The sequence below is a fragment of the Alexandromys fortis genome, unplaced genomic scaffold (genome assembly GCF_014885135.2).
Source record: "Alexandromys fortis isolate MF-2015 unplaced genomic scaffold, M_Fortis_MF-2015_v1.1 scaffold_54, whole genome shotgun sequence".
Taxonomy (NCBI): Eukaryota; Metazoa; Chordata; class Mammalia; order Rodentia; family Cricetidae; genus Alexandromys; species Alexandromys fortis.
The window spans coordinates 5937681-5961467 of NW_026067958.1; the positions used below are offsets into that span (position 1 = coordinate 5937681).

Sequence of the window (23787 nt, forward strand, 5' to 3'; positions counted from 1 at the left end):
TGGTACTGAGGCCATGAGCAACGCGTTCCGAGATGACTTCCCTGCAATATGTAACATCACAAGATCACGACACCAGAGGGGCCAAACAGCTCTTCATTCCACATTCCCCCTCTGCTGAATCATCACCTCCCCCACGCCTTCCATGAAAAAAAAAAAAGCTTAACAAAAAGCGATTGAATGAGTTCTAGATAAGTTCTTAAAAGCTGATATAGCAAGGATCTAAAATCCTAGCTCAAATCTCATCTGTCGCTCTGAACTCTCGAAATCCCATACTTTGAGATGCGTTTCACATCTCTCTTTATTCCTCATGTGACAGAAGCTCCTCCAGAAATAGCTTCCACAGATAATCCAATGTCATTGAGGAAAAATGTCCTCCATAATTGTAAGAAAGAGGAGGATCTCTCCGGCAAATCACCAGGACATAGTCCCTCTACTTTTCACAGATCAAGAACTGCCTGTATCCGTGTCTTCTAGAACGGGTCAGCAGGCATCTGCTCAGGCCTCTCATGGGAAGAAGAGAAGTAATTCTCCTAACTACATCAGAAAACAGTTTGCACATTTCATATATGGCATTCTGGAGGGAGTCAATTCCCAAAATATGTATCCTTAAGTAACAACAACAAAAATACAAAAATTTTATTTAAGGAAAAACGTTTCACACAGCACGGAAAAAGGTAATTCTCATGTAATGCAATGGCACACCTCTGACACAAACCGGCAGAAGGGAGAACAGGAAAAACAGGATCTGAAGTCAGTTCAACTTCAATACCCCTCACCTGCCTCTGCCTTTGTACCTCATTTTCAGTCCACTCTCATGTGGCCATCTTCCCATGCTTACTCCCGGAAAAGAACTTAAAAGCTTTCCTTAGCTCATCTTGCTTCTTCTGTGTCTGGGTGATGACTGCAGACTGAGCCTTTCCTCTTCCCAGAATTCTATTCTGGTTTCCCTGCTTATACTTCCTGCCTGGCTACTGGTGAATCAGTGCTTTATTAAACCAATACCAGCCACAAACCTCTATAGGGTACAAGACTCACAGTGCTTCCTTTTTTTTTCTTTTCAAAATAAGAACTCTAAATCTAATTTGTTTTGTTTAGCTTTTTCCTGACCATTACCCATAACAACTTGTAACCAACATTCTATAAATTAATTAATTAATTAAAAAAGACAAACATCTATAATTCACCTTTTTGGGAATGTGGGCATAGTTTTCTAGGCTGCTTCCTGCTGAGTGGAGGCACTGATAATCTTATGGGAACCTAAAGAAAATTTAGGACTATGGTCAAGTCCTGAGTGGAATATGCTCTGAGGCTTGATCATCTCAGGCAGCAGTCTTGAAGCTACTCTGGACTCCAACAGAGGTCCTCTGAAATGTTGGCTCATCTGTGCCATCTGCTCCTATGTGAGATTTTTCAGAGGGTCTTCCTTCATCAAACATTTTTCTTAACCCAGAGTGAACCCACATGCTCTCATTTCCTGTGGAAACAAAAGTAAAACCTCTTCATCAAAGTAACATATCCTTTGACTTGTATTTTAAAGTTAAGGCATTTTCAAAATATATTTGTTGGGTTAATTCAGCAGCATTTATAATCAAATGTCTTTTAGCAGCTGTTGCTCCTTCCTCAGCAGTCAAACAATTCAAAAACAACACAATGACATACAGTATCCAGATTCTCTGTGTATTTTCTATCTTTATGTGACTTTGTTTTAAACTCTATTATTTATTTTTAGTTTTTTTTAGCATTTGTTGCTCTTTTATTTATTTATTATGTATACAATATTCTGTCTGTGTGTATGCCTGAAGGCCAGAAGAGGGCACCAGACCTCATTACAGATGGTTGTGAGCCACCATGTGGTTGCTGGGATTGAACTCAGGACCTTCGGAAGAGCAGACAATGCTCTTAACCGCTGAGCCATCTCTCCAGCCCCCAGTTTTTGTTTTTTTGAGACAGGGTTTCTCTGTGTATCTTTGTCTGTCCTGGAACTAACTCTGTAGACCAGGCTGTTCCTGAACTCACAGAGATCTGCCTGCCTCTGCATCCCAAGTGAGAGGATTAAAGATTATGCTACCACACTCAACTACTCTCTTTTTTTTAAAGGACTTTATCCTTTTTCTTTTCTTTCCCAAGCCTACATATAGTTTTAAACATATTGTAAACCACTTAGAGTTTTTTTTTTCATCTGAATCTCTTTACTGTGTATCTCTCTTTCTGACCACATGAGTCTTTAATTTGCTAATATGGTTAGGATTAAAACCGTGGCTTTGACAGCTGGATCCACCCCATTCCTTATCTTTCTGAGTTGGAGGTATTGGTAAGGGCCATGTTTATTGCGACTACTCTATGGAGTTTCAAAGTCCCTGCCATCACCAGGAAGCATGCTGTTGGCTATAAACACCATTTAAGTGCTTTGCGGCAGATCCTCTTAAAAGAGAACTGCAAGGTTTTTGCAGCTAAATCTGAGTCAGGAAACCTCTCTTAAATGAGAGGTGCTTGCCTCTAGAAACCAGAGCCTACCGTAGAAAATGTTGCTATCAAGAAGCCATGCTTAACTCTGTTCTTTTGTGTCTAGAATTACTTCCCAAGATCTCTTGGGCTTTATGAGGATGTAATTGTCCACGTTGGTGCCATTTTGTTTGCCTGGATATCTCAGTCAGTAGAGCATGGGACTCTTAATCCCAGGTCATTGAGATGCCATGTAGCCACCAGAGGAGATAGACGTGAGCCACCAGCCAGAACCTTGCTGGTAGGCCATAGCCTCATAGTAAAATATAAAATAATAGAAATGGGTTAATTTAATATATAAGAGCTGTCTAGAAATATGGTTAGGCAATTGTTCAAACAGTATTGCAAATAATATAGTTTCTGAATAATTATTTTGGGTCTGGGCAGCCAGGAATGAACAAGCAGTCTCACCCAACATAGGTGTGAGTGACTATAAACACATAACTCCTGGAGATATTGTATAGCTGTGACTAATAAGGGATTGGGACAGTGGGGTATAGTCCCTGAGCTATAGATTCTTTACTTCTTCCTTCCTCTTTCCTCCCTTCCCTTCCCTTCCCTCACCTTCCCATGCCTTCCCTCACTTCACTTCAGTTCACCTTCCCTCTCCTCCCCTTCCCTTCCCTCACTGCACTTCCTTCCTCTTCCCTCCTCTTTTCTCTCCTCCCTTTCCCTCCCTTCCCTCTTATCATCTGACTTTCTCATCCCTTCCCAACCCCTCCCTTCCTCCCCTCTTTCCTTCCCCCCTGTGCTGTTCTGAGCCATACTTGAGAGGGACACCAGCAATAACCCAGTGTCCGATCTTAAGGAACATATATAGTCACAGGAAGAGTATGGAGGGAACTCATCTTTCTTAAAACCCATGGCACTACATCCTATGTCAGGTGGAAATCCAGGTTAGAAGTGCCTGGATAGGTGTGTTTGTCTTCAAGGATAGTATATAAAGCCCATGAGTTTTGAAATTAACTCAAAATGGTGTAAGGTCTATTGACCTCCTCATAGACATTAATTCAGGGCAGTGACATCATTTCCTTTTCCTCTGTAAAAGGAACCACTACCTGTATAATTGTTGAAAAGATGAAGTGAGCTAATAAATATGCAGGAAAGGTAGAGCTGACCCCTACCTGAGCCTTAGTGGCACAGCCAGCATTGCTGCTCTAGCCAACTAGATGTCTCCTGTGGCGAAAGCCCTGAACCCATTCAGGTGAGATGGATGCAGCCGAGAGAGAGGAGTGAGATGAGCTCGTGTCTGGGAAATATTACTTCTTGGAAACATGTATGCATACTCACCTCCAATAACAGAGCTGTGCCCAAGAATTCACAGTGCTGGCAGAGTTTACATTCCCTATTGCTATGTTATCATCATGTTCAGATTTCCTTACCACTCCATATGACATATATTCATTTTAACAAATCAAGTAAATGAAGTCACTTATTTTACTTGAAGACTTCAAAATCCCTCTTGAGGTAGCTGAGATATTAGGATATTATCACACTTGGTAGGAGTGCACAAGAATAAGAAGGGCTATACTTTGAGAAAATCTACTGAGGTCTACTCAGGTGCTCCGTATGTGCTTCATATAATATCTGCAGTTCCCACACCAGCCCTGCCTAGATGCAGCTCTATTGCACCTCAGTGAAGGCAAACCAACCTGTAGGGGGGACGCATGTGCAGGAGGACAAGGTAAATTCTGTTGGTCAGTGAGGAGTAATGGAATTTACCCCTTGAGAAACAGTAAAGAAGCAGATTCTAGTTCATTTGTAGATTTGTCTTCCAGATCTTTCCAGGTTGTTGGAAATCCTTATTGTATAAAGGTCTGAGAAATATATCAGTCACAAAGTATCAAGTCCAAAGACAACTGATAGTTCTCAAAGCTAAAAAGTAGGGAGGACATTTGATGGAAAGTCTGAAGGGCTGGGAGCTGAGATTCCCAAACTACCATGACATTTCTCTATCTTCGTTTGAAGTCTAGGGCTTAATTCTCCTTCACCAAGCAAATGGTCAGGGTAGAGAAGTTAGTGGCTACCTCATGCTTAGGAAGGACCCTATCCTAAGTCTTTGGGGGTATCATAAAAGCCTCTGGATTTGCTTTCAGAATGTACCTTGCCCATTTAGTCCTCTGTGATATGGCTAGCCACCAGATTTACGCCTCAACACTAGTATTTTTGGCTAGATAACCTAAACAATAAATAGTGGACTTTTTCTTGGATTTATTCTCTGAGCAAATGGTCAATAATATCAACAAATATTTATCAGTTATATACGAAGTCTGTCCTCATACAATTCCTTTGTCCCATTAGGAAACAGACAGTGAACTAGTTATCACTGTAATTTTGTATGGCAGTAGTGGGCTATTTTACAGAGTAGGCATAAAAGATGTGGAGCTGAAACAGAGACCCACATGGAGTAAGGGATGGATACATAAAATTACCACAAAGACAATTTAATCATAAGTACTGAAGTTTTGGAAGGCGGAACAGTAAGCAAAGACTTCAATTAAATAATTTTAGCAAGCTCAATGACAACCAGAATGGCCAAAGTACCAAATCAGAGAGTGGGAGGAGTGTGGGGAGTGGAAGGGATGGCTGGATACTGAGGGCTGTCCAAATCATCTTTGCTTTCTCCAAGACTAGTAAAGGCTGTGGTCCACTAAGACAGTAAAATATTTGCATGTGACTAGCCATGGCTTGGAGGAACTGCTGGGACTCTTCAGACTTCCCATCTAAATTCTAATGGAAGGAGAGAAGCCAGCATGCTAAGACTCCAGACTCGAGGAACTGGTTTGTCTCAGGGTTGCTTGTCATTCATTCCACGTATTCTCCTACCATCACCAAAAGAGGGTGAAGCTTCTCCCTACTAGAAAGTGAAGGAGCACAGGCTGGGGAGATGGCAGTCAGCAATGTTGCTGTGCAAACATGAGGGCCTGGTTTAAATCCCCCAAAAACAGTGTAATATCATAATCCCAGTGCTCAAGAAGCCCAGAAAGGGAAGTGTCTGAGTGACCCTGTCTCAAGAATAAGATGGATCATGATCATGATTTGAGATACTCAAGGTTGGTCATGAGTGTGTGCGTGTGTGCACTCACACAATAACACTCACTAAAAATTGAAGGAGCCCTTACAAACTGCAGCCATAAAGACAAACGGAATAATCAAAATTGGATCCTCTTCCAGATGACATTTCTATTCTCACTGAGAATGATTCTCCCCAACCCCTCCTTCCTTATTTCTCCAGGTCAGTCTGGAATTCAATATGATGTGTCTTCTGGTCTGAAATATTATTGAGCAATCTTCCTACCTCAATCTCTCTAATTCTGGGAGTATTCTGTGTCCCGATACCTGACCTCTCATTAATTCCTACTGGATAATTGCATACCATTCAAAACCATGAATTTTCAAAGCACATTTTCAGTGAAAACTGAATAATGCAAACTATCTCTAAATTAGCAATGTAATTTATTTTAAAATATTTTTATTTTTAAAATTAGCTTATGACATAACAGGTTTCCATTTGGGACTTTCATGTTGGTTGATACACTCACAGAGAGAGAGAGAGAGAGAGAGAGAGAGAGAGAGAGAGAGAGAGAGAGAGAGAGAGAGAGAGGAGTCTTCCCCTCATCTCTCTGCCCCCACTTCCCTGCTGTACTCTTTTGTCCCACGCGTTCCTTTCCACTTGTGCTGTGCCCCCCTTTAAAGTCTCGTTTTCTCCAGTTAGGCTCCTTGCTTACCGTCTATTAGACACGTGGTACCTGATCCGCATATGAGAGACAGTGTTTTGTTGTTCTGAGCCTGGGTAACCTCACTTAATGTTTTCTAGTTCCATCTGTTTTCTTGGACTTTTCATAATTTCATTGTTAATTATACTTCAGTATAAATCTATTGTGTGTCTGTACCACATTTGCACTATCCATCCGTTACTTTATAAACACCCAGACAGATTCCATTTCCTGGCTATTGTGAAGCAGCAATGAACATGAATGTGCACAAATCTCAGTAGTGTCCTTTGGGTATCTGCCCAGAAATGGTATGGTTGGGTTATGTGACATCTCTATTTTTAGTTTTTGGAAAAGTCTCTATACTGATCGCCTTAGTGGCTACACTGGTGTACACTCCTATATGTATAACGTTTCCGCTTTCCCCACATATCCTTGTGAGAGGTGAGCTAGTATTTATTATCATTTGTTTCTGTGACTATTGTCATTCTAACTTGGGTGATTTGCATTTCTCTGCAGCTAGAGAGATGTTGTGAGCATTTAGAAAACACCTATTTGTCATTTTCATTTCTGTTTTGATAGTTATCTGTTCAGACTATTGGCCCATTTGCTTCTTGGAAATTGGAGGTTTGAGATGTTTAATTTTGCCATTTTATATTTGCTAGATATTAACCTCTTATCTTAAGTAGACTTGACTACAGTCTTTTCTTCCATCCTGCAGACTGCCAGTCCATTCTGTTGAAAGTTTCTTTTGCTATGCAGAAGCTTTTAATTTCAGGAAGTCCCATTTGTCAGTTTTGGGGGATGCTTTCTATGCTAGTGTGGCTCAGAAACTGTTACCTGTACCTATATCCTGAAGTATTTTCCTCTAGAAATGTTCAATATTTCAATATTAAAAATATAGAAACAAAACTTTCCATCAAACTGGAATTTTGATTTAGCTAAAAATAAAAATTGAATGGGTTTTTAAATATCTGTAATGGAAGCATAACTTAGTCCTAAATAAGTACTAAGATCTGTCAAAGTTTTATTACATTTTCCAAATCAGAAGAGAGAAGCGGAATGTGCCCATTGAAAAGCAATAGAGTATTATACTAACCTTATTATTGGAAGACCAATTTTAATCCTTGAGGCTTCCAAATTCATTCACAATTTTGCTTTCAGAAGCCACCCAGAATAGTGTAACCCTTCCAGGCCCTATTGGGACAGCTATTCCTACATGAAGACCACCTATCTGCTCTTGACAAGCAACCTCTAAATTCTTCCTGGACACCGTTTTCCCAGAATCCTCAGCACCCAGGAAGGATATTGGCTTTTAGATGCTGTTCTCCTCTGGTTTATCCATGACAAGAGACCAAGGATTAAAAATGATTGTCATGTGTCGTCTCATACATAGAAAGGCATGCCACTCAATTCGTCTCTGCTGTTTCTTCCTTATTAAATGCCTCTGAGCTCTCCATTTCCTTCCTCCCCATAGGTGTCTTCTGTTTGTGGCTACCACTCAGCTATGTGCCTCTGCTCCCTTTCCTGGAAATATAAAGAGTGCTTGGTGCCCAATTTTCTCTTTTCATGCCTCATGTCACTTCCGTTCCCCATCTTTAAGCTCTCTATCGGGGCATGTGGGCTTCCTTGAATCTGTGGCATTTTTACAGCAATCAATTATCCTTTGTAATTACTCCCCAATTACAGACCCCTGTTCTTTCTCATTAGAGACCAGACATGCGCCTCTCACGGGCAGGTGCATCCGATCTCTTACTTAGCCGCAATTTGGCAATCTGCAGAACGAAGCTTCAGAGCACATTCACTGAGGGGCACAATTTGAGGTATTTGTGCTTTTCAGTTAGGACAGCTGGCCTCTCTGAGCCCTCTCTGCAAAAAGAGACTAAGCACTGCTTTCCTCTGAACTTCTGCTCTGGCTTCCCTAGTCTCTATTTAATACAAAGGAGAACATTGGTTTGTGATTGAAGGGGCAAAGGAGGGCAGGTGTCACACAACCTTAAAATCCCTGGCCCAGCTGAGCTCTTTCTCCCAGCTCCCAGGTATCTTAGTAACAGATATCCACACTGTCATTCTGTGGCTGTAAAATTAAGCTAATGGCCCTTTCTCATTACTTCTAGTTACACTAAGCTTTTAAAACTCGTCCCTTGGTGTGTGCCCTTTATTGGTTGATGTTATTTTTGCTGTTACAAATGTGATTTCCTGTTTTATCAGACAGTTTCCCAAGGAATCTACATGTTCTGAGCCCATGCACTGCATACTTAAAATTTCAGATGCGTGGAGGCTGAGCATTTGAGAAGAGCATGCCTCTTTAGAACCGTGATTTAAAATTCCACTCAGCAGCCCTTTGGAGATGTAAATTGAGGGAGCTGATCTCCTTTTGGACAGCTTAATGATCTGTAGTTAATTGTAAGAGGCTGATGGGCAGACACAGTACATCTGGGCTGAGGTTAGCCTTCCCCAGTTCTCCAAATGCCAAGGTGATTACAACCATCAAGACCCAGAATCCAAGCAGGAAGCAAAGGCACAAAGAGTGGGCAGCAGGCTGTCAGTATGACCCACCTACCTGGACCCAGACATACAACAGCTCCTAGAACTCCGGAGGAAGAGTGCTGGACTTAGGACCAGGTTCTCTCCCTACTTACACACAGTGTCAGTAAATCCATGAGCATAAGGATAGTTTCTTGAAGATAGACAATGAGAATAAGAGGAGAAAGAAACCTTCAGGTGTGTGGGACAGTGCGGGAGGTTATAGAATACACGTGATGTGAAAGCAGAAGGAGACCAGTGGGGAAAGAAAGGGAACAAGTCAGAGGGGAACAGAGGACAGGGAAGAGGACTCAAATGGATCAAGAAAAACATGTGTATAAGAATGCCACGTAACAAAACTCATTACTTTGTATGCTGATCTAAAAAAATCAGAAGGAAAGAAGGAAAGGAGGAAGGGAAAAAGGAAGGCAGGGAGGGAAGGAAGGAAGAAGGGAGGGAGGGAGGGAGGGAGGGAGGGGGGGAGGGGGGGGGGGAGGGTAGAAAGTGAGGACTGGTAGCCTTGGTTGTCCTCCGACCTCTACAAACGTGCTGAAGTATGTATGTGCCCTCATACACTTTTTATTTCTCTCACACACATGAGAAAGAGAGAGAGAGAGAAAGGGAGAGAGAGGGGGAGGGAGAGAGAGATGGGGGGAGGGGAGAGAGAGAGACAGAGACAGAGAGATTGTTTCAGAGTTACTATGTGCTGGAACCCCACATACAGTTACAATTTCCAGTATATTTTTATCTTTCCTCAAGAAACCCAGGGGAATTCAACAAATATAACAACAGTAACTAAAGCAATCCCATCCAAAACATAACCAAAAGACTTGAATAGACAATTCACCAAAGAAGCACACAAACAGAATCTAGATCACTCACTAGAGAGCACACATTAACAGCACAGGGTGTTACTGTCACATCTTTTAGGAAGACTGGCCTCAAGAGCAAAAAAAAAAAAAAAAAATCAACAAAAAAAAAAAAAAAAAAAAAAACCACATACAAGTCAGCTCAGGCAATGGAATCAGAAACCAGAGAGTCCATGATAGCCTGGGCAAGAGGAAGAGCCTGTCTCTAAAACAAGCATAAATCATAAACATTGGTAAGAATGTGGAGAAACTGCAACCTTTGTGTGATGTTGGTAGGTGTGCAAAAATCACACAGTCATTGTAGACAGTAGTTCAGCAATTTCTCAAAAGTTAAAATTATATTAACCATATGGCCCAGTGATTCTGCTTTTAGGTATGTACCTCAAGCCATTGAAAACAGCATCTTAAAGAAGTATCTGTGTACCTGTGTCTCTAGCAGAACTATTCATAATAGCCAAAAGGTAGAAACAACCCAGGTCTCCACAGGATCACTACATAAACACAATGTCGTGAATGCTGTACCTGAAACAGTCCAATTGACAGAGACTAAGAACAGGATGGTGGTTGTCAGGGGTGAGGAAAGAGAGAATGGGCAGTTACTATTTAGTAAAGAGCTTTGGTTTTATACAATGAAAGAGTTCTGGGGAATCAGTGATGGTAACTGGTCCACAACAATGTGAAAACAATTAAGAAAACAGAGATGTTTATGTCCAGAGAGGGCTAACATGGTATTTAAGTTACACAATTACGTGTTTCACTATAATATTTTAAAAACCATAAGTTTTGATCCAGCTGTGATCCCTTAAAACTATAATAACAACCAATCTAGCAAGTTATATCCACAGAAGCAATAACAGCATGAATGTTAGGAAGGTGAACATCTGGTTTCCAATTAGATTGAAGGCATGCTCTACAGGAGGAGATGCACGCCTAGCATCTCATCAGGAACTCATGGCTGGTGACCTCATTGGGCCCAGAGGTAAACTTACTACTATTTAATATTTTGCTATGTTGACTTATTATCAGACTGCCCTCCAAATTCCTATCTCTATACCCAGAGAGTATTACAACTCTCAGATCCCAACAGAGAAGTTTCTTTGTTCAGGAAAGACTGATTAACACAGAAACTCATAGCTAATCAAAGTACAGAGACTAAGTATCTGAGCCACAAATGGCACATCTGTATCAGGACTGGGGCCTATCGTGAAAGAGGATGTGGAAGGATTATAAAAGCCAGAGGTCAAGGAGCAGGTCAGGGAGGAGCAGATGGTGTCTTCTGGAGATGACAAGAGTACTCATGAGCTCACACAGCCGTAATTGCCTACACAAGACCTACACGAGAAGAAAACCAGTCTACATTCTATAACAGTGTGGAGGGACTCAGAAGCCCCTTCCCTAGCTGAGGACCTAGTGAGAATGAGGACCTAGTGAGAATGAGGACCGCTGTGGAAGGAAGAGAGAATTTTCTTTAAGGGTGTAGTCCCCTAGTAGGTCAACCATGCTTCAGTGAATGGCCCCACCTCATAAGTGTGTGGGTAGCATAAACTGGACTCAGTTGTACAGAAGAAGAAGAAGAAGAAGAAGAAGAAGAAGAAGAAGAAGAAGAAGAAGAAGAAGAAGAAGAAGAAGAAGAAGAAGAAGAAGAAGAAGAAGGAGACATGAAGTTGGAAGACTTCATGTAAGGGGTGTGGGGTGGATATGGGAAGATAAGGGAAGCAAATATGATCAAAATATACTGTCTGCATATATGAAATTCTCAAAGAATTAATAAAATAGTGTGTTTAAAAGCATACTAAATAGGAGGGCTAAAGAGATGGCCGAGAAGTTATGAGCACCAGTTGCTCTTCTGTAGAACCTTGGTCCGATTCAGCCACATCGCAGCTCACCAATGTCTGTAACTCCAGTCACTGAGGATCTAATACTCTCTTCTGGCCTTTGTGGGCATCAGACACCCACATGGTACACAGACATATGTGCAGGCAAAACACCCATACACATAGAAATACATTAATTAAAATTTAAAACTACATGTATAGCTAAAGCAAGCAAAAATGTAGTGAAAGTGAGTGGCTATCTTCTGAGAAGCCTGGGAAGTGGAGGAGCAAAAGGACAACAAAGGAGGAAAGCCAGAAGAGGGACTCGATCTTGTCTTCATAAAGAACTGATTGTAAATGTGTTTTGTTTTTGTTTTTCTAACAGAGTCACTTTTCTCTCAAGAAAGGAGCTGCAGCCTTGGGAATTGGAACAGACAGCGTGATTCTCATTAAATGCGACGAGAGGTGAGCAATAAGTCTGCAATCCTGTCGGTTGGCAAGTTAAACATTCCCCATAGGTACCTCTCTTCTAAAAGAAGTGGTGACTACGGTCAGCAATCCTGCTTCGGTCTCAGACACAACCGCACGCTGTTTCTTTGGAGCACAGACTTGCTTGGAGTCCCCAGATGTTGTTCCTTGAAACCCTAGAGCTTTTCATAACTTCTGGATCAATTGGAACCTTTGTTAAATCAATCAAACCGTCCTCAGGAGCTGGTGTGGAGGGACATTTATCACCGGGGCATATTAGCCACAGGCGATTGAAGCAGTGTTAGATGCTGAGGCGGCACTTAGCTGCATGGGTTATGTAAACGTGCTAAAGTAAATGGTGCCCCATCAGCTCAGCAGCCTTGGGCAGCAACCAAAGGGCCCTCCTGGGGAGAGTCTATCTTAATTGACACCTAGAATTCATAGCTTTCTAGGAAATAAGTATGATACCACTGTGGGAAGAGCAGTAACCACCTTTATGCTATCCACATAAAGTCCCACTAACTGGTAAACCGGGAACTTAGGGGAAGCCAGATCCAGTCTTTAAAGGACTGAGTAAGAACTTTCACTAAATTAAAAGGCAGCAGGTCAATGAGCGATTTATAAGTTCAAAGGTGTGTATCAGACATCTGTTCTCTGACCACCCACCATCTCACCAGGCTCCAGAAATCTCAGCGCAACATCTCAGTTCTCTGACAGCAGAGGGTGTAAGTGGGGAGAGGCCAGAGATTAGAAGGTGACTGTTGCATGGTTGGATTTTTAGTGTAGGGTAGACTGCGTGTGTTGCAGAGTTATGGGAAACTCAGTGAAGCAGACAGGTGGGGGAAAGGCAGGGACGGTTACAGAAGACAGAATACCTCAGGTACAGCCACAGAAGGAAGTAGTACATAGTAAGAGCCAAAGGAGTGGGCCTGATCAGAGAAGGGAGAATGAGATTCGTGGCAAATACGTTTGCCCATGTGGATGTGGAAAGGTCTAAAACTGATTGACAGCTGCATTGACCTCTAAGTGGTGAGATTAAAAATTGTCAATTATTTATTTCCTGATTTTTTTTATTTGCAATGAACATTGTATTTTTATAATGGGGGAGGGGCAGGCACAGCAGCGCTTGGTTGTAACCCCCTCACTAGGGAGTCTGAGGCAGGAGGGTTTCAGCTTCAAGACAATAGAGCTACATATAAAGACCTCTTTCTGGATAGATCAAAAAATAAGGCAACTTAAAAATGCTTTTCTTCGAACATGAAGTGACTGAGGCCACCCTTCAGGAAGCAAGAGAGGGCCAGGAAAGGACTGTAGCAATAAGACAGGCAAGGTGAGCAGGACCGCAAGCCTTATCTCAATGGAGGACCTGCTTTGTACTCATTATGAGGTGCATAAGAGCTAAGACTTGAATAGAAACAGGCTAAAAGGAAACACCAGCTTCATATTTATTTTCTTCATTGTTTTGCTAGAATAAATGGCTGAAGGTAAGTGTATTTCTAACTAGAATGCAATAAAACATATAGGGGTAAATCTAAAATAAGAAACCAAGAAGTTAGAAAAGATCACCCAGGCAGACCCCGACCCCCTGGCCTCCTTAGTCACCAGCATAGTTGACGGTTGTCCTAACATGGAATCCCAGTGGAAGGACAGGTGATCTGCGAAAGCACGAGGAGCTCTTGACTTTGTGCATTAAGGCATCAATATTGCTGCTCCTGCCACCCTGGAAAGTAGGTGTGACCATGGGCATGGCCTTGTGTGCGGCACCTGCAGCAAGGGTCCAGCTGTCTGATGGCAGGTTAATCAGAGACAGTGTCATGCTCAGAAGGAGAGGGTACGCCTGGAAGAAGACAGAGCAAGAACAGAAGAGGACATGATGCAGAGGAAGGGACCATAGACAGGCCTGCCTGCACAGACGCCCCAGAGGGTTTCATTAGCCAACAAGAAACAGAAAAAAGCATAGGGAGAGGGGGTTGCTGGGAAAGGCATCCAGAGAGACACAGAATCACTAACTGGCCAGGCATTCTTAACTTCAAAGTTAGTATTTCTTTTTAACTTCAACTATTTTAGAAGCCATTTGAAAGGCTGATTGTGATGAGTCTTTTTCTGTACAACCAGCCAGCTCTAAAATAATGATATGGAGATTTTTTGTTAATTATGAAAGCCTGGCCTGTAGCTTAGACTTGTTCCTAAATAGCTCTTATAACTTAAATTAACCCATTTCTATTAGTCTACATTTTAGCATTTGGCTTTTTACCTTTCCTTCATTTTGTATGTCCGACTCCCTCCGCATCTTGTTGGCATTTGCCCTGTGCCTCCATTATCTCCTGCTTTCTCTCTCTGCCTGGAAGTCCCCCGTACTTCCTGCCCAGCTATTGATCCTCCAGCTCTTTATTAAACCAATCACAGCACTATATCTTCACACAGTGTGCAAATATCCCACAAGAACTGAACAATGCTGTGGGTTTCACTACTAGGTGCTCCTTCCTCATGTCTGTCCCCTCGGGAGCCAACAGACAGTGGGGCCCTGGGGCCTCGTCTCCTTCTGTTCTCAAGCCTTGTAGAAGGAAAGTGGGCGTGGGGTGGGGTAGAAAACAACATGAAAAAAAAAAGAAACAGATTTCCCGTTTCTAGGAAAGAGAAAAAGGATAAGAAACATTGGTGAGGAAACAAAGCCTGGCTGGGGGAGACTGCAAAGTGGGAAGTAAAGCAAAGAGGGAAATGGAGAGAAAAACACGGGGTGGGGGGGGAGTAGGGAAAACATAGCAGACAATTCTAAAAGGATAAATTATAATTTTACCACCAAAAGCAATGCTTTCTTTCTTTTTTAAATAAGGGATATTTTTCCACCTAAAAACCTTTACAGATACTGTGGAGGCAGTTAGAGTCTAAACTGTGGGAGGTTCTTTTCTAAATATTTAGGTTCTTTCTTTCCTTCTTTCTTTTTTCCATTTTTTCTCTTTTCCTTTTATTCCCCCTTCTGTCTATTTGTGGTCATGGTTTCTTTTCTTAACTAGATATAATAATGTAAATATTTTCCCATGTTACTGAAACACATATACACTGTAACATGTTAATATTAGAAAGTATTCTAGTAAATCCACAGAGCTGGCAATGGAGTTCACCTCATTGACTTCAAATCTCAGCTCAAATGCTAGCTCGGACAAGTGCTTCTTTGTGCTTCAGTTTATTTATCTGAAAAAAAAACATGGAAGAAAGGATGTTTGTTTCATATAACAACAAAATTTTCCCCCTCCATGTATCTTGAATAAGATTAGCACAAATATTAGTCTGTTAGTGTCTGTTAATATTGAGAGCTCAAAACCAGGTGGGGAGTGTTGAACCCAAGACAATTTGTGCATCTGTGCCTGTGCTCTGAGCACAGGTACCTCAAACCAAAGAACAAGCTCAGCTGCTGTTGACCTGTGTTTGAGACCAGTCTCTCATTGGCCAGGAGCTCCCTGGTTAGGAGAGGCTGGCTGTACCCCGGCCCCTAGATCACCACCCAGCACTGCCATTAAGCAGTTCTTCCCTCTCCTTCATCCGGAGTTTTTCTTCTTCCATGCTTTGCCTTCCGTGAGATGATCTGTTTTCTTCTTATTTTATTTCTACCTCACTATGTTGCCCAAGCTGGCCTTCCTGCCTCAGTCTCCCAAGAGCTGGGATAGCAGGAGTGGTTAAGATCACCTGACTGTATTTCTGAGGGACTAGATAGTTTATTTGGATTGTCTGATTTTTCTCAGAATTCAAGTGATATGTCTGGGACAGAATTTCCAGGGAAGCCTGTCTTTCCTGGGAAACTCAGCAGGGGGTTGGGCTCATTATTAATAAGATCAACTATGAATATTTTAAGATAGTTGTTTTATCTTCTTAGGGAGTACATGTCTGGTGGATTCAGTGTCCTGCGGCATTCAGGCTCTACTTAGTTCAGCATCCATTTTAATTCTTATCTGAATTGTTTAGATGGTTGCAAGATGGTCATTTCCTAATTCCATCCTTTCTTGTTTGTCTGTTGATTCCTCCATTCTACATGGGGGGAGGGGTCTCTCTGTGTCTTTGTCTCTCTGTTCTTTCTCTTGTTCTATCGCCCGAGTGGACTCATGGGTGCTTCACAAATTAGTTCTATTACCCTCTCCCACTCACTCTCTCCTCTCTCTTCCATTTCTCCATCTCTTTTTTCTTTTCCCTTCAGACTTTCCTCTCCATTATCTCAATTGCTAGTAATTTGCTGTGACTGGTACAGGGGATAAATCTGACAGAGACACATGATGCCTGAGTGGACAGTGGTCACTGGCTGCACCCAGCTCAGGCAACAAGAATTCTATTAAGCTACTCTGACTAATTTTGTTAGAACACAGATTAACTACTAGTGTTTTGTACACATTTTTGTTTTAAGAGCACTCCCGAGCTTCTGAGATTATTACTCCCTGGGCTTGTTAAAACAGCACACTTTGTCTTACCATTTACCAGAAGCAACTGAGAGTGTAAATAATCCGGGGCCATTAAACTCTTTTGTTAAATTAACTGAACTGTGGCCAGTGCTACAACTGAGAAGACTAACGACCTCCTTCAGCCCCGGAGCAGCAGCTGAGGGCACAGTAACAGGACAGACAATTATTAGAGAGCAGAGTTGGGAAGCCCAAGCACCCAGTTTCCTGGGTTTCTGTGCAGAGAACTCAGAGACACTTGTGACATCCCATATGAGGAAGTGACAAGAGAGCAACAGCCAAAACTCATTTCTCATTGCATCCAAGCACAGTCCACCTGCTGTGCATAAAGATCTAATTAATTCACCTGATTAGAGATACAAAGGGCTGCATTGTCTCATGTGTGGTCCTTACTGATACAGTGTAGTATGATTTGTTGCCACACGGCAGGCAAATGACTTCAAACAGGATGGCGAAGTATCCTTCCTCATTTAGCTTGTAACATAGCCACAGATTCTATTCCCAAGGACACATGGTGAAGGGACAGGACTCACTCAACCTCAGAAGAGAGCTGCTAACATTCAGCAGTTAAGATATCTACTTTCTCTCTCCAATCATCCTTACAGTCAAATGCAAGGCTGCACGGTGCGTACATTCAGTGGCATCACACGCACACTGTACATCTATTGTAATGGGAACCGAAACTACCTGTTCATCACCCTCTTCCCCATGCCTGTCACCTGCCACTCAATATGTATTTTCTGTGAATTTGTCCACTCTTAGTCCCCACTCATGAAAGTATGATCACAGTGACTTTTTATGAGGCCTTGGCATAATGTCCACAAGGTTTGTCCATGTTTATACCTTGGAATTTCTTCCTTTTGGGGGTAAATAATACCCCATTGTATACATGTGGACCACATTTGTTGATTCGTTTTCAGTTTGGGGTGTATGAATCTGTTATCTCCTTGGTTAAATTTTTTCCAGTTGAAATTGTTTCCTTATATTCTCCCTTGGATAGATTATTGCTGGCATATAGGGTACAACTGACGTTTTTTCTGTGTGGATTTTTTTGTCCTGTAACATCACTAAATTCAACCATTCCAAACAACTTGTGGTCGAGTCTTTAGAGGTTTCTCTACATGTGACCATGTCATCTGAAAACAGGAAACTTAACTACGTTCTGTCAGGCTTAGCTGTGTTTTGCCTCCTTTTCTCGCCTGCTGTCCCTGGTTGGGACTTACAGTGCTGTTTACTAGGAGTGACAAGACCTGTCATCCTTATCTTGTTTCTGATCTTGAGCTTTGAGTTTTTCAGCACTCAGTATGATGTGCTGTGGGCTTTTCATATATGGTCTCAACTCTGTTCCCATACACTTTTTTTTTTTACCTACTTCATCGGCACAGAGGTTTTTATCATATAGGGATGTTGATTCTTGTTAAATGCTGTTCCTGTAACTATGGAGATGGTCATGTGTTTGTCCTTCATTCTGTTGATATGTCATATTGTACTTTCTGGTTTGCATATGTTGATAGACCCTGTATCTCAAGGATAAATCATGTTGACTGTGGTGTTGTATTCTTTTGAAATTCCCTTGAAGATTCTTGCGTCTGTTATTATCTTGCATGTTTCTTTCTTTGCAGTGTCTTTTCCTTATTTACACAACAAGGTAATTCTGGTCTTGTAGAAAGAGTTTGAAGTAATACTCATACCTTGTCCTTCATACAGAAGATTTTAGAGATTGTTAGTAATCCATATTTAAATGTTTAATAAAATGCACTAGTAAAACCAGTACGTTCTGAGGGAGGAAGTGATTGTAAGTTTCTGATTGCTCATTCAATCTCTTCCTTGTTAATACTTGGACTTTCTATTATCTAAAGAAGAATGTTCACAAAAAAAATTAAAGAATGTTATTGTTCTTAATTTTAATGGACAAGTATCTAGGGTACTACATTTTGGTATAATACCAACACTTATTTTGAAATAGATGATTGTAATTGTGTCAAATAAGTACCCTAGATTTCTTATATTACCAGGAGTTTCTTTCTCTCTTCTCACCTGCTCTCCCTCCTCTCCTCCTCCTCTCCTCCTCCTCTCCTCCTCCTCTCCTCCTTTTTCCCCTTCTTCCTCCTCTAGAATATACGCTGTTGATTGTTGAAATGCATTTCATAGCTAGGTACATGCCTGTAATACCAGTACTTGGGAAACTGAGGCAGGAGTGTCTGGAGATAACATAATGGAGTCCTCTCTCAGGAAGAAAAGGGCTTTTCAGACATCATTTGGGGCCGCACTGCACTTTCGTCACTTGATCTACTGCTGACATGACATACATTAAGATCTCCTGGGTATCTACCTTTTCATACCTGCAACAAATTCCATGTGGTTCTGGTGAATTTCTAACTTCTTTGTTGTTTTCAACAATATCCTGATTTCTTAGAGATTTTGTAACGTTATTTATAAAATGTTTCCAAAATTAACAGAGCCAGCAAATTTCACTCTTTTCTATATGAATTTTAATCCATTATTGCTCATGATAAATTTGTTGAGATTAACAGCCAAGCTCCAAGCCTGGTGCTGGGGCCACTGCTTGGAGCAGCCTTCTTCCCACTTGTTTCTGTCTTTGGTTTAGTCTGTTTGATTGTTTGTGCTTTCTTTGGTTTCATTTTTGTTTTTATTTTTGTAATTAGGTTGTTCTCTTCAAATTTTTTATACATTTGTTTTTTATTTCTTCTTCTTCTTCTTCTTCTTCTTCTTCTTCTTCTTCTTCTTCTTCTTCTTCTTCTTCTTTCTTCTCTCTCTCTCTCTCTCTCTCTCTCTCTCTCTCTCTCTCTCTCTCGTGTGTGTGTGTGCATGCGTGCGTGTGCAATTCCACATGTGCAAGCAATCATGAATGAATGCACACAGAAGTGGGGGAAAGACGTTGTGTGTCCTCTGTTAATATCTGTTTAGTCTCTTGAGATAACGTTTCTCACCGACCCTTAGAGGAAGGGTTTGATGAAGACATCGCATTTAGGAGTGAGTGCTCCAAAGCCTCTCACTCTGTGCGCACTGTTCATTTGCACGTCTCTTTGTCAGTTCCCACCTACTGCAAGGAGACTCTCTGATGAGGGCTGAGTGGCACTCTCATCTATAGGCACAGTAGTGTGTCATTAGGAGTTATTTCATTGCTATGCCCTTTAGCAGAATAATAGCAGCAGGTTTCTCCCTAGGGTCACTACCTATCTATTTTTAGGTTCTTGGCCACTTAGCAGTACCCAGTAAAGGTATCATCTCATGGAGTGGGCCTCATGTCATTGATTAGGGGTATGTGTTGAGACAGCTGTCCTGGAATTTACTATGTAGATCAGGCTGGCTTCGAACTCATAGAGAGTTCTGCTTCTGCCGCCTGAGTGTTGGGATTAAAGGAGTTCAACATTATGCCCAGCTACATCATTAATTTTTAATGTTCTACAAAGCCATAGTTATCTTCTCCTGACCTCATGTCTTATTTAGAATAACCAAACATGGTTTAGTACATGGTGTTGTATGCTAGGCAGAGTTTCATGGTTTACTCCATGGTGTTGTATGCTAGGCAGAGTTTCATGGTTTAGTACATGGTGTTGTATGCTAGGCAGAGTTTCATGATTTGTATTTTATACTGTTTATGCTTCCTATTCCATTTGGTTCTCATAGAAAATTAACAAGGCAAGAAATACTACTTTATAAATGAATTAAAGAAAAATCTTGACTCTTCTAATACAGCCAGTTAGCTGTGAACCGGGGACAGTGTCCATCACCCTATCTTCAGCTATCTCTTCCTTGTCAGTGAGCAGTGACACTTCTCTTGCATTGTCGCCAGGCCAGGGATCACGTGGAAAAGCACAGTGGAGTGACTGCTTATAGGCTTGGCTGTTCATTATTGCTGTCAGAGGTACCACAACATTGGTAATGGTTTTCACGAGTCCTCTCTTCGCACATGAATGCTCTGAACAAACATGCCCGTTTCCTAATCATTTAGGAAAAACTGGAAAAACTTTTCCATTTCTGAAGGGCTATAAGCAAGGTCAGTCAATAACTCAGCACCTTCTATAATACCATCTAGAAGCCTTCACAGAAATGCATCCTCTCTATTAACGAGCTCCATGAATAGACACACCCTCTCTACTAATGAGCTCCATGTATAGACACACCCTCAATACTAACGAGCTCCATGAATAGACACACCCTCTCTACTAATGAGCTCCATGTATAGACACACCCTCAATACTAATGACTCCATGTATAGACACACCCTCAATACTAATGAGCTGTATATATACATACACCCTCTCTATTATCAAGTTCTGTATAGGGGGTCGCTCTTGCCTTTGAATCCATGGATATGCAGGGATGAAGCACAGCCCACACTTTACGCTGTCTTAGCACAAAGACTTTTCTAATTGACTAGCATGTTGCTGGGGTTCTATGCAGGCAACTTTGTATGGCTTTTATAAAATGACCACTTACCAAAAAATGCTCCATATAAAATCATCATACCAAATCCTCAGCTTGGTTCAACAGCCCTGACCCAGGTGTCGGTGCCTTCTGTTGTACTGATGATATATTGGCACTTGTGTTTTCTGTGAGGTCACAGGCTGCTGGATGAGTGAATGTGGAAGACATACATTTATGCTATAGAGATTCTGGTAGGCCAGGCATAGAGGATGCAATGTTGCCCTACAGTGCCTCTTGTGTGCTATTGCTTTTCTAGAAAGACTAGGACAGGCAGCTACAAATCCTCAGAAAAGTCTGCTGGTGGTCACCCAATTTTCTCTGGCCCCACAGCATATGGGCAGGCAGAGGGTGTCTGTGCTACATCTGGAGTCTCTTCTGCTTGCTGCCTGATAGCCATAAGGCTCTGAGCCACGGAACACGTGAAAAGTTACTCTATTAAAATGCTACCCAGGCTGAATGTTCATTTCTAAAGCATTGTTTCTCTACATGTGAACCTGGGTCTACCTGCATCACAATTACTTTGGTGCATGCTAAAAACGCAGCTTTCTATATATCTGTCTGCCTATTGTTTCTTCCTCCGTGTTAGCATGGAACATAAACTGTTCTGTCATTTTGGTACACCAGATCATAAAATGATAACTGCACATTGTAAATGCTTATAAATATTTGTTCAACAACTTAGTTCTTCATCTCTATACTGACCTAGTGAATTAAAATCCCTAAGACTGAAACCAAGGAATTCACGTTTTAAAAGAGCACGTAGGTGATTCTTAGGCATGCTAAATATTAGGCATTGGCTTTCCAAAGTAATCCAGTGAAATCTAAAATCTAAAAAGGGAAAGGTTATTACACCGGTCTTGTTCAGGCAACCATATTGTTGAGATTTCATGGGATCATTTCCCCTGTCATGTCTAGGGGACACTACATAGCTGCAGGCATCCTGGGCTTCTGCTCTTACACTCTTCCTGCCTCCTCTTCTGGGCTTTTCCTGGAGCCTTGGGTGTGAGGGTTGCATGGCAGGTGTATCGGCTGGAGTGGGGTGCCACAGTCACTTACTCTCTACATTTTGACAAGCTGTAGAGTTCAGTAATAGTTTCATCTGTTGCAAAAAGAAACGTCTTCCATGAGGGAGATACATGTACATGTGAGCAATACTGAATGGGGTCAGCAGGTTTTATACACATGTGTGCACGTGTGTAAAGAAAAGATCTTGAATTGGGGAGTATGGGAGACAACACGGGAGGAATTAGAAGAGGGAGGGAAGGTGGAAGTGGTGGAGATACGATACCCATGTGTGAAGTTCTCAAAACAAAATGAAATTAATAAAAAAAATGATGTAAGGGGGGCTGGAGAGATGGCTCAGAGGTTAAGAGCATTGCCTGCTCTTTCAAAGGTCCTGAGTTCAATTCCAAGCAACCACATGGTGGCTCACAACCATCTGTAATGGGATCTGGTGCCCTCTTCTGGCCTTCAGGCATACACGCAAACAGAATAAATAAATAAATTAATTAATTTATTAATATTTTTTTAAAAACTAAATAAAAAAAGTATATTATCAGGAACAGGTGTTAGACATAAAGCATCCTTAGAAGAGGAAATCTTGTCCTTGGGTATGTAAACCTCAGGCAAGTGGTTTCATCTTACGAATAGAAAGTTTCTGTCTCATTATCGCTAGGACAAGATTTCCTCTTCTAAGGATGCTTTATGTCTAACACCTGTCCCTGATAATATGTTTTTCTTAAATATTGCTGATGTGACTAAAAGAAGCTTTCATACTGTGCCAACTAATGATACATGACCTTCTGATTTGTTCTTTGTTTGAATACTATATAATGAAAGCATGGATTCAGTAAAATTGCAGCAGATTCCAACCAAAAAAAAACTAAATAAAAAATGATGTAAGGTTCTGTGTCCACAGCACCATGCTGTCTGTCTGGTGACATTAATATTCTCAGTTTACACAACGGAAATAAAATAGGAAGTGAATTCTGATTTCACTGCTGTTTCCCAGGCAAGATTGGACGTTAACTCTGATTCTTGAAAGCAGGGTGTTCTCATCAGAAAATATAACCTTTCCTCAGTTTGCTTCAGGGATGAAAGACTCCCTATCCATGTACCAATAGATGGTCCCACACCCATTCCCATACAGGCAGCACAAAATGGACTCGGTAAGTTAGGAAAAATAGAAGAGCACATGAAGGTGGGAGAGAAACCATGGTGATGGTGAAGGGGGAGGAGTTGGAGGGGCAGTAATGGAGGGTGAATTTGTCCAAAATACATTAAATATGTGTATAACATTCTCAAACAACCAAAAAATAATCTGACCTTTTCAAATAGCCCCACTAAATGTTTGGTCCCTTTAAGTTAGCTCTGAAAGATTTACATTTGTTTTAGTTATAATCCATGACCTTTTGGCAGCCCCTTGTGTCAGGTGGTCATTTCTGCTTTCAGTCTCTTCCTCATTTGATAAATAAAGTGAGATCAGAGTCAGGCCTTGAGGTCATGCCCAGTTCTAATGTGTCCCAACTCTTGATTACTCAGTGAAAGTTGATGGTTTATATGTAACAAAATATCCTGATGTAATTTGATGAGCAAATAGTGATGATCAATCCACCCACAAACTTTCCAAATTTAGGCAAACTAAAGACATTTAAGCGATGCATAACCAGTTTCTAAGAGTTTTCTGTGAAGTTCCATGCTTGCCTTCAAAATACTATCATCATTTTAACATGCTCCAAACTTTCTCTAAGAAATACCTTGCCACACTTTCCTCTGAAGTTTGCATAGTTCATTGAATGCAGGGTAGAACAGTCTGTGACCCAGGATACAGCTTCATCAGTGGTGGGTCACAACTTCATCTGGGGGGTTACTTCAGTGTGTGGGCCATGGAAAATCTGACAACAATAAAAGGTTTCTGACTGTGCAATGAGCAAAAATTAATTCAAAATCAATGTGTAGTGATCCCAAGATGTTGCACTCATGTTGTACTCTACAGGTT

The 23787-nt window shown here is 41.5% G+C and overlaps 1 protein-coding gene across 1 annotated transcript in view; it reads left to right on the forward strand.

Annotated features, from left to right (window-relative positions):
* Positions 1–23787, forward strand: part of Gad2 (glutamate decarboxylase 2) — a 68032-nt gene that overhangs the window by 17240 nt on the left and 27005 nt on the right. The window contains exon 8 of the mRNA XM_050152749.1: positions 11810–11889. Coding sequence (XP_050008706.1) covers positions 11810–11889 — 80 coding nt within the window. The remainder of the gene's footprint in view (positions 1–11809; positions 11890–23787) is intronic.